This window comes from Trifolium pratense, linkage group LG3, assembly GCF_020283565.1.
Source record: "Trifolium pratense cultivar HEN17-A07 linkage group LG3, ARS_RC_1.1, whole genome shotgun sequence".
NCBI lineage: Eukaryota > Viridiplantae > Streptophyta > Magnoliopsida > Fabales > Fabaceae > Trifolium > Trifolium pratense.
This window is the reverse complement of record NC_060061.1, coordinates 14748135-14763411: the sequence shown is the minus strand read 5'-3', so window position 1 is coordinate 14763411 and position 15277 is coordinate 14748135. Positions and strand designations below refer to the sequence as shown.

Genomic DNA, 15277 nt, shown 5'->3' with positions numbered 1-15277 from the left:
ATAAGCGGGGCGGGTTCGGGGTGGGTATCAATGTACCCATTACCCGCCCCAAACCCATCTTTTGAAATCGGGAAAACCCAAACCCGAACCCAAACCCAGTCAACTCGGGTTTTCCCCGTCAAAGCGGGTATGGTTTGGGCGGGTACCCGCGGGTATGAGTTTTATTGCCATGCCTAAATGCTCTCGAGGTCGCACTCCGAAAGGAGTCCAGATCCACTCCATTGCTTTATCCTCCATTTCCCTCCAGTTTTCATCTGGATAAGTGACACGTGGCAAATAAACATTTTAATGGATGAGATTAAAACTCTCAACTTTTGCAAGCCGCAAACAGTCTTGACTCCTGAACCAACAACAACCCAGTTTTCATCTTTCTTCACCATCTCTCTTTACCTTCCCGCCGTCGTCGGAACGCTGCCGCCGTCACAAACAACCCCAACGTTGCCGCTATTGTTGATTTTCAATCCTATTGTTCCATTATCTTCCAAGTTTTTACATTTTTAATCTATAACAAATTTTGGGGAGTTTTCATTTCCATTTTATTTTCATCATCCATAACCCAACCTTTAATTTTCTTTTCTGTGAAAGATCACCCTTTGTTCCACCATTTTCACTCTCAACCTCATTATTTACTTAAATCTAATCTATTTAAAAGGTTTCCAGCCAAAATAAAAATAGAGAAGATAGAAGAATCACCACCGCTGCTGGCGGCACACAGCTTCACCATAGATGAAAGTGAGACGATGAAGAGAAAACATGACTAACGGGTCTGTAAGTGAGATGATGAAGAGAAATAGAGAAACACAAAGGGAGAAGATGAAACAGAGAGACATTATAAAACAATCTTCAATTTCTATCAAACAATCTTCCATCTTCAATGACAATCTTCAATTCAATCAACCCATATTCCATGTTTGAAACCTAAAATTGGAATCAATAATAGCATAACCAAGAACAATAGCGGTGGACTTGGGGTGGTTCGTGACAGTAGAATAGGGATTGACGGCGGGAGATGAACGACGGCGGCGAGAAGTCAAAGAGATCGATGGTGAAGAAACAAAAACGGGTGGTTTGTTAGTTCACATTGTTGTTGTTGTCTCTGTAACTTTGAGCTTTTAATCTCATCCATTAAAATATTTATTTGCCACGTGTCACTCATCCAAATGAAAACTGGAGGGAAATGGAGGATAAAACAATGGAGTGGATCTGGACTCCTCCGAAAGACTATCTATTAAATCTATTAAATAAAAATAAATCCAACTTTTTTGGTTGAAAATGGATTTTATTTCCAGAAATAAATAAATACGATGGTGGTAGTAATTATTAATTTTCTAAATAAGCTTATTGGTCTTTAATTGGGTTGATTCATCCATCTACATTTAACAACAGTAAAACCAACCAACATTGAAGTTGATGAGAGAAAGAAGAGTGTAGTTGAATAAAGATCCATGCGACTGTGATTTGCAGCGGAAAAGCAACCGTGAAACGTGATATCGAAATTTAGATCCATCCATCCAAAGAAAAAGCCAGAATCCGCATTCACACAAAAATCCATCATAATCATAATCACATTCATTATTATTATTTTCCACAATCCAAACACTCCTTTGCCCCATTCCTGGGACTAGGAGAACCAACACTGAAGAATCGAATCGAATCTCTTCATCGATCCAATCTGAAATCGCTTAATTCATTGACAATTCAGCTGAGACGCTTAACGCTACTCGCTGGCTGGGTGCTTTACCCTTCAAACTGCACCCTTCCAGAGGAACCCTAGGTATGCGCTATTCTCATATATCAATTCAAATCCATAGTTATTATTGTTTTACTGAATAATCGGCAATGGATTGCGTTTAATTCTTCGATTTTAATTCACTTACTCTGTTTGCATGTTTCACTCTCTTCTTATATATATGATGATGATGCTTTCGTTCTCTTTTTCTGTTACCAATGCTGGCGGTTAGTTAGTTTCAATTTCAACTTTATCTTAAGCCAAATCTATGATCTGACTAATCAAACAGTTTATCTTTTCAGTAAGAATTTTGTTTAATTTTACTCATTTATTTTTAACATCCGAGCGGTTGTGTTAGATAAGCTTTTTAGCACCGACACTTCTGATGGAGGGCGTGTTCCATGTGTTCCATGTCCGACATGCGTTGGTGTTTGAGAATGACGCATTGATTACGTTCAATTAATTCATTTTTTCAAATTTTTATTGGCGTCGTCGTGACAGTGTCTAGCATGCATGTCTTTCGTACTCCCATTGTCTCATAAAAAATGTTCTATTTAAGAAAATGATTACTTGGGTTGATTTTAATGATAAAATTGGTGTCATTTACCAAAAGTACCCTCACTAATTGTAGTTAAGTGGAGTGAAAGTTAATGAATTAGGGTGCGTTTGATTCGTAAAACAGCAAAGACTGAACAGTACAGGACATAACAAGATAATACAGGACAGGACAAACCTGTACCGGAAAGATATAGGACGATAATATTTTTATATTCGAAAATAAAATGGGTATTTTCGTATTTTTTATGGTTGTACTGTGGACAAAAAGTTGTCCCGTGGTTTAGTGAGGGACAAAAAAGTTTGTTTTTGTCCTGTCCCTTGCTACTTAATTTGTCCGGTCCCATGACCAATTTCAAATCAAACAGAGTACAACAAAAGTTGTCCTGTCTAGTCCCCTGTTTTTAGCAAATCAAACGCACCCTACGGGTCTATTAGTGGAAAAAATAATAATAAATGTTGCATTGGTATTCTACCGTGACAATTATTTTGAGTCTGAGAAAAAAGTGCAAATGAGACAACTTGAGAGACGGAGGGAGTAAGTATTAGCCCCTAATGGAAGGTTGATTAGGATTGTCATGAAAGTGTTATTATTTAAGGATGCAATTATGTTACTAAATATGGTATGTGATGTGAGGAATCTGGTTATTGAGTGTACACAAATGTGGAAAGTTCTTTTTGGATGTTGTAGTTATCTTTTTAATTTGTAACACTGTGCTATATGTTTATTTGATGAACATATTTGTTTTAATATATTTTTCTTGTAGATGTTGCAGCTAAGTTCAAAATTGGCCGTTCGGCATTGGTGATGTAGAGTCACGCGGCCAATATGGCATTTGTAACTAAGATCAAATGGGTTGTTCTTTCTGTAATCTCTTTATCTGTGGCGTCTATCATCATTCACTTGTCTTTGGCAAAGTTGTGGACTGTTAATATAGTGCCGTATAATGCAATTGTAGCTTTTCCTGATGATTTTTCTTCTGTGGTAGGAAGGCAGGTTGGTTCTTATCATATATGTATTTGTTGCTTGTGTATGGTCAAAATGTTTTGCCTTCATTTAAGCACATCTTTGGATGGACGGGAGGTAAAGGAATAGAGGGTGAAATGTTTCAATTTTGAATATTTGTTCAAAATAAAAGCCCCCTTCCTTTCCCTCCAAAACCCACCATCCAAACACACCCTAATATATTGAGTTTATTTGCTTGAAATGCTACAGGTTATAAAGAATAAGAAGCTATGGGGTTCCATAAAGTCTTTGGAAGCACTACAGCCTAGTTCCAATGCCAGAAACAATTATACTGGTAATATATTTTTACTTAAACTTCTTAGCCTTCTATTAGGGAGGAGACATGCCACGACCAGAACTGTGCAATTTAGGTTTGTAATTTAGTGGGTATGGCATAAAACTTCGCCAAAGTGTTCCTATTTTACATCTTGGCGATTAGCCTTTTGTTTTCTTTTGCATTTATAAGTTACATGTTAAATGAATTCATATATTTATTTACCATTAGTGACCACATTCCAGATTGTGAAAATATCTCTTCCATGCTATCATATATTAATGTGCGTTGAATTACAAATTGAGAGGAATCATGGATATCGTATAAAAACACTAACCAACATTCAAGATGGAAGTTGTAGATGTTGTGTTCATGACAGTTTAACATGCAATTCATAGTATTCATTCTTATTTGAATGTCAATGATAAACAAGAGATACTCTTTTTGAAGACAGAAAAATGGAAGTTTTTTCCTCAATTGAACTTTTCATATTTAAAATGATTTTTAAATGAAATTTTGATTATTATCTAGTTTTGATACATTTTTTCGTTGTTGAGTGTAACTGAAGTGGCAAACTAAAGATATATGTCATATCCTTAAGTTGGCTATAACTCTTGAGTTTTCTCTAAATTGACTAAGAATGTACATGACGGAGGCACTTTTTTTTTTTTTGGTGATCTTGATGCATGACAAATTTTAACGAGTAAACCGTTTTAAATATTTTTTATATTTCTTCATTGTGCTATTTTCATCCTCTACATTTTCCACTTCAAGTTTGTCTTTCTTTCTTTCCCAGTTCCAAAGGAGCATAGCAATGGTTTCATCTATGCAAAAGTTTTCGGTGGATTTGAAATGATAAGATCATCGGTATGATCCACCAGATGTGCAGAAGTTTTTTTTTTTTTTTTCTGTTGTGAAGTCATTCTTATTTCTTTTGCAATTTAACAAGAGCTTTCTTGATTTTATAGATATGTGATCTGGTTGCCATATCTAGGCTTTTAAATGCTACTCTTGTCATTCCAGAATTTCAAGAGAGTCTTCGCTCAAAAGGAGTAAGGTATGTGCTGCAAGTTTTGTGCAGTCATTAGCATGCCACTGTGCTTTATGCTACTAATATTTTCTTTCTGCGATGCATTTATATAATTTATTCTTGTTTTTAATATTTTTTCAGCTCAAAGTTCAAGAGTTTTTCCTATCTTTATGATGAGGAGCAGTTCATAGCATATCTAAAAAATGATGTAATTATTGCCAAGACCCTGCCTGGAAGTTTGATGGAAAGGAGAAAAAGAAATGAGTTTCCTACATTTAGGCCCTCAAGTTCAGCTTCTCCAAACTTTTACGTCCAAGAAATTTTACCGAAGCTAAAGAAATCTAAGGTTATTGGATTAGTTATTGCCAATGGTGGCGCATTGCAGGTATTTTGGTATCCTGAAATTGTCAACTAATGCTATTATTGCAAATTGTCAACAACAACTTTATTGCTAAAAGTTTCTTAGATTCCTGCATCATATAATATTTACTATGCATTTTGATTGCAAGTCAATTACAGTAATTTTTTTTTATTCCACAGTTTCCCTTCCTATTTGAGGAATTAAAGTATCTTCCTATTTCTTACATTTTGATCATTTAAAATATTAAATATAGGTTGCGATTCCTTCTGCATTTTGCCATCTCCTAAACCTTCCCATGCATTTTCTCTCGTTCAAATGCTTCCTTATGTTCCTTTTTTGTCAATGGAACTGCTTCTTTTTTGTTTTCGTTGTTTTTCTGTCAAATCTTACTTGTTTTGTGTCTACAGTCGGTACTCCCACCTACCATGGCAGAGATTCAAAGGCTAAGATGCAGGGTTTCATTCCAGGCCCTTCAATTTCGTCCAGAAATTCAAATGCTTGGTCGTCGTATGGTTAACAAGTATGAATTCCTTTCATGTAAACTACTAACTTATGTGCACAGATAACTTCCTTGTTTTATTGGAACTTTTTTTTTGGGGAGGGGGGTCATTAAAATGCATAATTTAGTTTGTTTTGGTTATCCAATATAACAAAATGAATGAAACATAGTCATAGTATTTAGCTAGTTAGTTACATAACAAATAGGAAGATGTAATAATATAGAGTAATCATTTAGATTTATTTATATTGTCTAAACATGGTCATGGCTCAGTTGTAAGGGGAAACTGCTACCAAAATACAAATTAATAGTAATATTACAATGAGTTCCCAAGAAATTCGAGTCTTGGTTCTCTCCCCTCCAAGAATTCGAGAGCTTGGTCTCTCCCTCCTAATTCTTTTTCCAAATAACCGAATGCCCTCCCTTTCCTACAACTTCCCTATTTATTACAATTCATAAAACACACACAATAGAAACTGCACACATAACTGTCAATACATAATAAAAACTGCACATAACCGCCATAACTGCTATTATATAATATAATATTTATTTAATAATAATAGTCTAACAGAAATCCTTGGAGGAGAGATCTTTCTCTTTGTTCTACTCATTTTTATGCCAAGAGATAAAATAACTCCTTTCTATTTCTATTGCGGATTCCTAACAATTTAGGTTTCCAGTAGAATTTTATATGGATTATTTCTATGGTGGTCATGCTTTACCCATCAGAAAATAACATTTTATGGAGTTGATGACTTGATGTATAAGAAATTTATGCTGTCTTTTTAGGTTGAGATCATTAGGGCAACCCTTCTTAGCATACCATCCCGGCCTACTAAGAGAAACCTTGGCATACAATGGTTGCGCCGAACTTTTTCAGGTTTGTTGTGTTTCTCTTCCTTACCATTACAAATGGAGATCTTATTCTACTTCTACAGTTCACAATTTTTTCTGGGGTACACCACTTCTGATTTCTTTAAGTAGTGGATAGTACATTAGAAACTTGTAATATTTGAGTTGGAAGACAATGCTCATCCTTACCCTTTCCTTGCCTTTTTATTCCTTTCTCTTTGATTATTTTGTTTAAGGTTTTGTTTTGTTAGGATGTACACACTGAACTCATACAACATCGAAGGGCTCAAATGATAAAGGATAAAATTCTTAATGAGGATTTGAATGTGGATTCACACTTGCGAAGAGATAAAGGTCTATGTCCCCTCATGCCTGAAGAGGTATGATAAATTTTCCAGTTTCCTGGTAGGATTTTGTGCTTTATATCCTATTTTCAGTTATAATGGGTGTCATATGTTTTTTAAAAATATAACCTTTTGTACTTGGAGACAATGACTCCCCAACTTCCTTCGACACTGATCCTGGATGGATGCCAAGCTTGTATGTCAAGTGTTACCATCTGTATATAATATTTTATTAACATAGAATCAAAACAGTCCCCATGTCCAAGAAATTCTTGCCTTGGGTGTGGTTTATTTTGCAATGACTGTAAAAGATGAATAAGACAGTTCCACAAGAACTGGATATTCAGTTTGTTTGAAGTAGACTCGTAACGTCCCTGCTGAAAATATTTAGAAATTGCATGTTTCCACTCAAGTGTATGTACTTTGAAACAGAGTTATTCTCTTGCTTTTATGATTTACGTACTCTTGGGGGAAGTTGTGAATCATTCTATATAAATGCATAAACTTATTTGTAGGAAAATATGTGATAAAAGTTGAGTTATCCTCATCCATTTTCTTTAATAGATTGGACTAATAGGTTTGATGAACAAATTCATTAATGATATTGAATTTTGATAGAATTGAAGTAATTTGGGGGGGAGGGGTTCAGGGGTAGTACATAGTGCTATGACAATAATTTGGATCATCTAAATTAAACCCAAGGTCACCTCAAGTCAAATGGTGTGAAGTGTAAGGAATGTTGGACTCACAATATGGATATGTTCTCTGTAGTAGGTAAGTGCATGATACTGTTACCAGAACTTGAACACGTGACCTCAAGTCACATGGTGTGAACTGTGAAGTCCAATGGCTGTGTTGGAGTTGGACTATGCAAATTAGGAAGCCAACACTAAAATACTTTAAAAAGGGTAAAGTGGTGCTATCAAGCTCCCGCAATGGCACGATCTAGGGAAAGATCGAATTCATTTCAGATATATTTTAGGTATCCTTGCCTTGTATTTATTTGCTAGAGGCCAATTCCATGGCTCAAATTTGTGATAACTCCAACCATTGCACTACATCCTGCACCACTCAACACTTGGTCACTTACAAACTTTGCTTCTGTAAAATTTTGAAATAGAGGTATTAAAATCAAGAATTTTAAAACTGAAAATAATAAATTCATTTTGCACCCAAAATATATGTAGAGCAATTCTAAGATGCTAATTGCTCACAATTGTACGTGCAAGATCTTAGCCTGAGCGCAACCAGTTTTACAATTAAAATTGAAGTAATGTGGCCTTTTGGGAACATTGCTTTCATTTATATGGATTGCCTTTTGGAATTTAAAAATTTTACTATACAGAGGTTAGATTTGTTATTTTGTTTCAATTTTTGCAGGTTGGCATTCTCCTTCGAGTAATGGGTTATCCTTCCAAAACAATAATTTACCTAGCTGGTTCTGAAACATTTGGAGGTCAACGTGTTTTGATTCCTTTGCGGTCCATGTTTATCAATACACTGGATCGCACTTCCTTGTGCAGTGAGAAAGAATTGTCTGACTTGGTTGGACCTGAAACACCTCTTCCTCAAAAGATTTTTCGACCACCTCCTACAAAAAGCGAGGAAGAACTTAAAGAAGAATGGAAGAGGGCTGGTCCTCGGCCTCGACCTCTTCCTCCACCTCCAGATAGACCAATTTACCAGCATGAAAAAGAAGGCTGGTATGGTTGGATCACAGAGACCCCTACAGAACCTGATCCTTCACCTATGGATCTAAGGATGAAAGCACACAGATTACTTTGGGACGCTCTAGATTACATTGTTTCTTTGGAAGCAGATGCCTTCTTTCCTGGATATAACAATGATGGAAGTGGACGGCCAGATTTTTCAAGCCTTGTCATGGGACATCGGCTGTACGAGACTGCTTCTTCTAGGACATACCGTCCTGACAGGTAAATGCACTTCGGTGTTGGTCTCAATTTATTGATATTCGTTAAGGACGTATGATATAAAAAGGTTTCATAAATATCATTGAATTCCCTTATTTTATTGGGGTACTGGAATTATACTAAGTTACCGAGGTAAATGAGCGGTAAACGATAGCATTATTTCGTGACCTCTTTCTTTTTGGGCTGGAGCTAAGTGGGAAGGGATGAAGATATAGAGAAAACAAGCCACATTATATCCTTTTACTCCACTTCAATAACCAAAATGCTTCTCACAGAGATGGAATGTTGTGTCTTGACTGTTGACTGAATATTTATCTAATGAAAACTATTACAACTTTCTTCGGTCCTGTTTTAGACACTCATACCTGTCAGTATTTAAACAAATGCTTGACAAGACAATCCTCTTGTAGCAGACCACAGAAAAGCCTAGGGCATGTCTTTGGTACTTTATGGATAAATTTTATGCATATTTGTTTTTCGTGCATAAATTGTGTGCACGTATGCCTTCCTTTCCTCTTATGCTTTTAGACTCCGTTAATTGTTTTATTGATTGCCTTGATGCCTTGAGAATTGCATGTATATCTGTATCTGAAGTGATGAGTATGATAAGCTTCTGGTTCTGCGCTTCAAACTTCTCGACGTTCTAATTCTTTGAAAATCATGCAGTTTGTGGTTTTGGTTAGTTGGAATTTTTCTATTGAAATTTCCCTAAATTTTACATTTTATTGTGACACTATTTCATCCTGTTTCTTACAGGAAAGTCGTTGCGGAATTTTTCAACATGACACGTGAGAATTTGTACCATCCAAAACATAATTGGGCAATTTTAGTGCAAGAACACCTTAACAAAAGTATGACTGAAGAAGGCCTCATAAGGCAAGCTCTCTTGTCAAAACCAGCAATGTTCCTTTCACATCCACTTCCAGAATGCTCTTGTAGAGTAGCTTCTGTCAACGTTGCTAATCGTGTCAGAGGCGAGGATGGCCAAATTATATATGGAGGCGAAGACATTTGCCCCAAATGGATGCAGCATGCTAGTATGCCAGGTTCGTCAGGGAAAGAAGGTGTCAAATCTGAAGATGATGGGCTGCCAGATTATGAAAGTAATGATTTTGTTGATGAATCTCAGTCTGATAAAAATGGTGGCAAAACTAATCAGACTCAAGTCTGGGATCAAGATGAGGAAATGGATCCAAATGACTAAAAGTGTGCGTGCATATCATTCATAACTACAGTCTATAGTTATACAGCATCGAATTTTTCCAAAATTTGAGAGGTATAGGTTATAAAGTGATCCGGCTATGTACACAACTCAATGCTATCCTTGTTGAGCATACGGGCATTCAAATATATTCTTTCATTGGTTTTTGGGTTATTTTTCATAGACAAAGATAACATTTTTTTTCTTTTATTTTTCACGTTCCACTTGCAATTGAATTTTTGTTGTAACATAACATACACATTACAAAAAGAAGGAAAAAGAAAGAAAGAAATGTCAGCTGTCTGCATAACAGAAGAGCAATAGATATGAAGTTAGAAACAAATTTGTTTAGTTTATTCTATATATGGCTGCTATCCATTTTTTTTAGTTTTGTACAATATCACTTTCTCCACTTTTTCAATAATGTATGTATTAACTGCGATCTCTCTTTTTAAGTTCTTAGTGAGATGAATATGTAACACAGCTATCCATGGATACAAAGCAAGTGTTGATGCCCAATATGACATTTTCCTTTTTAATTATAATTAGGAATTATTTGCCCAGCATGACTTACCTACTAGCTAGGAAACAAATAAAATCAATAAAAACAATAAACTCCAATTTCCCATGAAATCTTGGCAATATAAAACTGAGGAAGCATTGAGAATTGATTTATGTAGGTTATCCATATAACTCTATAAACTGCTTGAATTTCATACCATATACTGGTTAATTTCAATTCACATTTCTTCATTTTCCATTTTCAGTATCATTAAAATTAAAAATTTGGTCACTAAATATTATTTATGTGTATACATATAATATCAACTATCTGTATAATAAAATAATATTTATTGGAAAAGACATTGTAAATTATTGCAAGGACCAATGTTCGAACCCTGATATTTCCATTTTTTTTTTTGACAGACCCATGTATTCTCACTTATTTACCCCTTAAAAGGTGAAATTTTAGCCGTTAGGCTACTTGGAAAAAAAATAGTATAAATCAACAATACAAACAATTTATTTTAGAGATACATAGAGTTTTTTTTTTTTACTTGGATACATATAGAGTTTAACAACTATAAATTTACATTTGGCAAAAACTAAAATGTACTCTAAGAACACATGATAAGCATTTTAATATACTACTCCGTCCCATAATATAAGCAAAATTTTTTTTTTCACACTTATTAAGAAAAGTAAAATATGATAATTTCAAGGTTGACTTTTTGTGTGTTTGTTGAAATAAGTTTCATGGGAAGATGTAAAAACAGTTTTTATCGGTTATTGATTATGGGGAAAAGAAGAGAGAGAGTAAATTAAGTAAAAGTTTATCTTGGAAATGATAAAAGTTAATTTTTTTTGCTTATAATTTGAGACATCAAAAAGTGATTTTTTTTGCATATAATATGAGAATTAAATCATTACATTTGACCCTCTTCCTCCTAAAGTAAAAGGTTAAGATAGGAAGAAAGAAAAATAATAAAAGGGCAAATACGTCATTACATTTAAAACCCTAGTCTCTTCATTTCGGTGCTCCCATTTATACTCATACTCATTTTCAGTCACCTCAGTTTACTTCCCTACTTCGCGATCTGGTATATCACCATTTCCATTTTCTCAATCATTTTCCCTTTCTTTTCGTTTTATTTCTTTTTCCTTTTGTTCTTGTTTAGTTTCACTGTGATTTTTTACTTGTATATGATTTTACTCTTCGATCGTCTTTTTTTTTTGTTGCTGTTTACTTGATTTTATAGTTGTTAAGTTGATAATGAAGCAAAAAAAAATTGAAACTAGAATTTTGTGATTTGTGAGAGAGTGAGATGAATTATTCTGGAATATACTGTACTAGTAGTTGATTCTTGCTTAGTGATACTTCAATTTTGCGAGATCTTTATTAATTACGTGTTTTAAGCAGTGATGTGTGATTTATGTATGTTTTTTTGTTGTTGATTGCTTTATTCATTGATGTTGTACAAATGTTTATAAACTTGTTGAATTTCATTTCTGTATTTTGTGTATATGATTTGTTATAGTGGTCAATGTAACTGACTCTACTTAAGGTCTGTTTGGACTGACTTATTTGAGCTTATCTACTAGTATATGTTTTGTGAGACTATTTAGAAGAACTTACTGAAACTTTTTATGTAGTTTTCATAAAAAAAATTTCAACTTATTTTCACAAGCTCTCTAAAATAGTTTATACATAAGCGCTTATTATGATAAGCGTGTGTGCTCTAAGTTAAAAATAAGCTATTTGTCCAAACAGTCATGTTGTATGTATGTTTCTAGTACACTGACTATGTGTAGGCATTTTGTGAATGCTGTTCTGTACGTTGTTGTGTTAATATGTATGTGTTTCAATTTGGTACGAGTTTCCAGGAATTTATAAATGCATTTTGTTTTGTTTCAAAGTGATTTTTCTGCTTTTAACTTGTGCAAATTTTGAATTGTTGTTATGGTTTTATTTGATTTTCACAGGTCATCTTCTAGTTTGCAATCATGGCCGATGGACCACAATATCCATCAGTTGCTCAGAAGTTAGGTGGGCATTCTTATTTGGTGTCCAGACTTAGCCCCAACTTGAACTCCAGGAGTTACTCTACATCTGGTACTTTTGCCTATGGAGGATTACAGAATTCTGGTCTGGCGATTGGGTCACCTCTATCGTCCATTATGGTGCCTGCTCCATCAGAGAAAGGAGCAGCTGGGTTTTTGGTAGATTTTCTGATGGGAGGAGTGTCTGCTGCTGTATCAAAGACAGCCGCTGCTCCTATTGAACGAGTTAAATTACTTATCCAAAACCAGGATGAAATGCTCAAAAGTGGCAGGTTATCTGAGCCATATAAGGGAATTGGTGATTGTTTTGCTCGAACCATGAAAGATGAGGGTGTAATTGCTCTGTGGAGAGGCAATACTGCTAATGTTATCAGATATTTCCCTACTCAGGTGATAATATATTTTGTTCTTTTGATGTTTTAAAAGAATTTTAAAATTGATGGAGCAGTCTTCATTATCTTTTGCCTCTATTATATGAACTCAATATCACTACTATTCTGTAGTTTCTATGTAATGTTTCTTTCATATCTAATTTCCTCCTTTTTCCTTTTAGGCTCTGAACTTTGCATTTAAGGATTACTTCAAGAGGCTTTTCAACTTTAAAAAAGACAGAGATGGCTATTGGAAGTGGTTTGCTGGGAATTTAGCATCTGGTGGGGCTGCTGGGGCTTCCTCACTCTTATTTGTCTATTCTTTGGATTATGCCCGTACCCGTTTGGCAAATGATGCAAAGGCTGCAAAGAAGGGTGGTGAGAGGCAGTTTAATGGAATGGTTGATGTTTACAGGAAGACCTTACAGTCTGATGGCATTGCTGGCCTTTATCGTGGATTCAACATCTCTTGTGTTGGAATTATAGTGTATCGCGGTCTTTACTTTGGAATGTATGATTCTCTGAAACCAGTTGTTTTGGTTGGTGGTATGCAGGTATGTCCACAATTAGAACTTGAATTTGAATCTAAAATATGGTATTTCTTAATCTTTGCCGTGTTAGGTTAAAACTATTGCTCTTTGAATGTAATTGGTTTGCTTGAATATGTTGTGAATATGTGATTTTGTATGGCTTTAATATAATTTGAAAATTATGCCTTTAGAATCCTAGACAGCATGGCTACTAAGCTTGAAACTTTAATTCAACACGGGAAATTGATTCTTCTACAATTTTGACTCTCTTTAGTCCCCATTATTTTAGTTTATGTTTATCATTTTCTTATCTTTGGTACTCTTCTGGTTAACAGGATAGTTTCTTTGCTAGTTTCCTTTTGGGATGGGCAATCACAATTGGTGCTGGTTTGGCTTCTTATCCCATTGATACTGTGCGTAGAAGAATGATGATGACTTCCGGAGAAGCTGTGAAGTACAAGAGCTCTTTGCATGCATTTCAAACAATTGTTGCAAAAGAGGGTACTAAATCTCTTTTCAAAGGTGCTGGTGCAAACATATTGCGTGCTGTTGCAGGTGCTGGTGTGCTTGCTGGTTATGACAAGCTGCAGCTGGTCTTGTTTGGAAAGAAATATGGTTCTGGCGGCGGCTAAACGCTAAATGATGACGATAATTACTTGGAAATACTTGTGTTTGTTCCCTTTTGATTTGGATAATTTTGGATCAACAAGTGGTATTAATGTTTTCCAGAATTTAGGGCCTTTCAATTTAGTGATTATAGTTTTGTATTTGGTTGTTACAGTCATGAGCTTATTATAGGCCTTGCAGTTTGAGACCACCTTTTGGTTCTATAATGAAGACTTGTTTTGATTGCTAATATTTTACTGAAATGCTTATTATATAGTCCTTGCAGTTTGAGAATTGAGACCACGTTTTATTTAGTTTAAGCTTGGTAATTAAAATTGATTATATGGCAGGCTGTTCAAATCCGTGTATGAAGCACCGACACCTCTATGATAATGCGTGTCGCGGTGTCCGACACTCGTACGACACATGTCGGATAGCTCATAGCGGTGTCGGAAAAAACTCCATTTTTCTTTTACTTTGACACTCCTTTGATGGGTGTCTGACACCTCTAAGACACTTGTACGACACGTGTCAGATAAATGTCCCAAAAAAAATTATTTTTTCTTTGCTTATACTCTTCTTAGGCACATATCAGACATATCTACAAGAGTTAAAAATGTGTCAAAACAACAATATTGATTAATGAGGGATTGAAGACATTACATTTTGATTACAATATTTTTAGTTTTTTCGATAATAGATAGATAAATAAAAGTAAAATACTATCATACCTTGTTCTAAAACTTTTTTTAAAGAAATAACTTGCTCAAATTTGATTTACATGTGTATATTTTGATTATCAATTTATATGTTTTATAAATATGTAGCGGTGTCAGTGTCTTATATTTTTTACATTAACGGTGTTACAGTGTCCGTGTCGTGTCGCTATGTTAGAGTCTGTGATTCATAACATCCTCCTCTCTTCCTCCCTTATTCTTTCTTACCCAATCTAACAAAAGTGTGAATCTAGATTGTATATTTATACTAGTGTTTGTGCCTGTGCTTATTATTGTATATAAGGTTACCAAAAGTTAATGATTCAACTATTTGGACATTTTTGTGTGCCTTTTTTTTTTCTTTCCCGAAAGCATTTGATTTTTTATCATGAAGGACATAAAGCATTACCAATGGCTGTTGTAGTTAATAACTGAGGAGATGAAGTAAGAACATCTTCCATGGCGATAATTGAGGAGATCAAATAGATAATTCCATCACGACACTTTCAGGTTTAATTCTAGTTGGACACATTTGAATCAGAAGCTATGGAAGTGAATTTTTTTTATGATCGATATGAAAATGTTACTCATTAGGTTTAAAGCCACTAATTACTGATGTGCACTGTTGATTTGGTTGCTATGACAAAATGATGCTCTGAAGCATTTGTTAAAGTAACACTGATAGATATCAATGGCCATAAACTATG

At 34.8% G+C, this 15277-nt stretch overlaps 2 protein-coding genes across 3 annotated transcripts; both read left to right on the top strand.

Annotated features, from left to right (window-relative positions):
• The first annotated feature begins 309 nt into the window (after positions 1-309).
• Positions 310-10148, top strand: LOC123912748 (protein EMBRYO SAC DEVELOPMENT ARREST 30). Of its 2 annotated transcripts, none has more exons than XM_045963308.1 (11): positions 310-1774; positions 3052-3281; positions 3501-3585; positions 4361-4431; positions 4533-4621; positions 4736-4979; positions 5363-5475; positions 6247-6337; positions 6561-6689; positions 8034-8587; positions 9341-10148. In XM_045963308.1, exons 2-11 carry the CDS (start codon positions 3114-3116, stop codon positions 9786-9788), a joined length of 1992 nt encoding a protein of 663 aa, XP_045819264.1. In that variant the 5' UTR covers positions 310-1774; positions 3052-3113; the 3' UTR covers positions 9789-10148. The 2 variants fall into 2 exon arrangements, with proteins under 2 accessions (XP_045819264.1, XP_045819263.1); XM_045963307.1 differs by having other exon boundaries at positions 1301-1774; positions 3061-3281.
• Positions 10149-11285: 1137 nt separating this feature from the next.
• LOC123912747 (ADP,ATP carrier protein 3, mitochondrial) lies at positions 11286-14104 on the top strand. Its single transcript, XM_045963306.1, has 4 exons — positions 11286-11386; positions 12270-12737; positions 12901-13272; positions 13584-14104. Exons 2-4 carry the CDS (start codon positions 12291-12293, stop codon positions 13878-13880), a joined length of 1116 nt encoding a protein of 371 aa, XP_045819262.1. The 5' UTR covers positions 11286-11386; positions 12270-12290; the 3' UTR covers positions 13881-14104.
• Positions 14105-15277: the final 1173 nt, after the last annotated feature.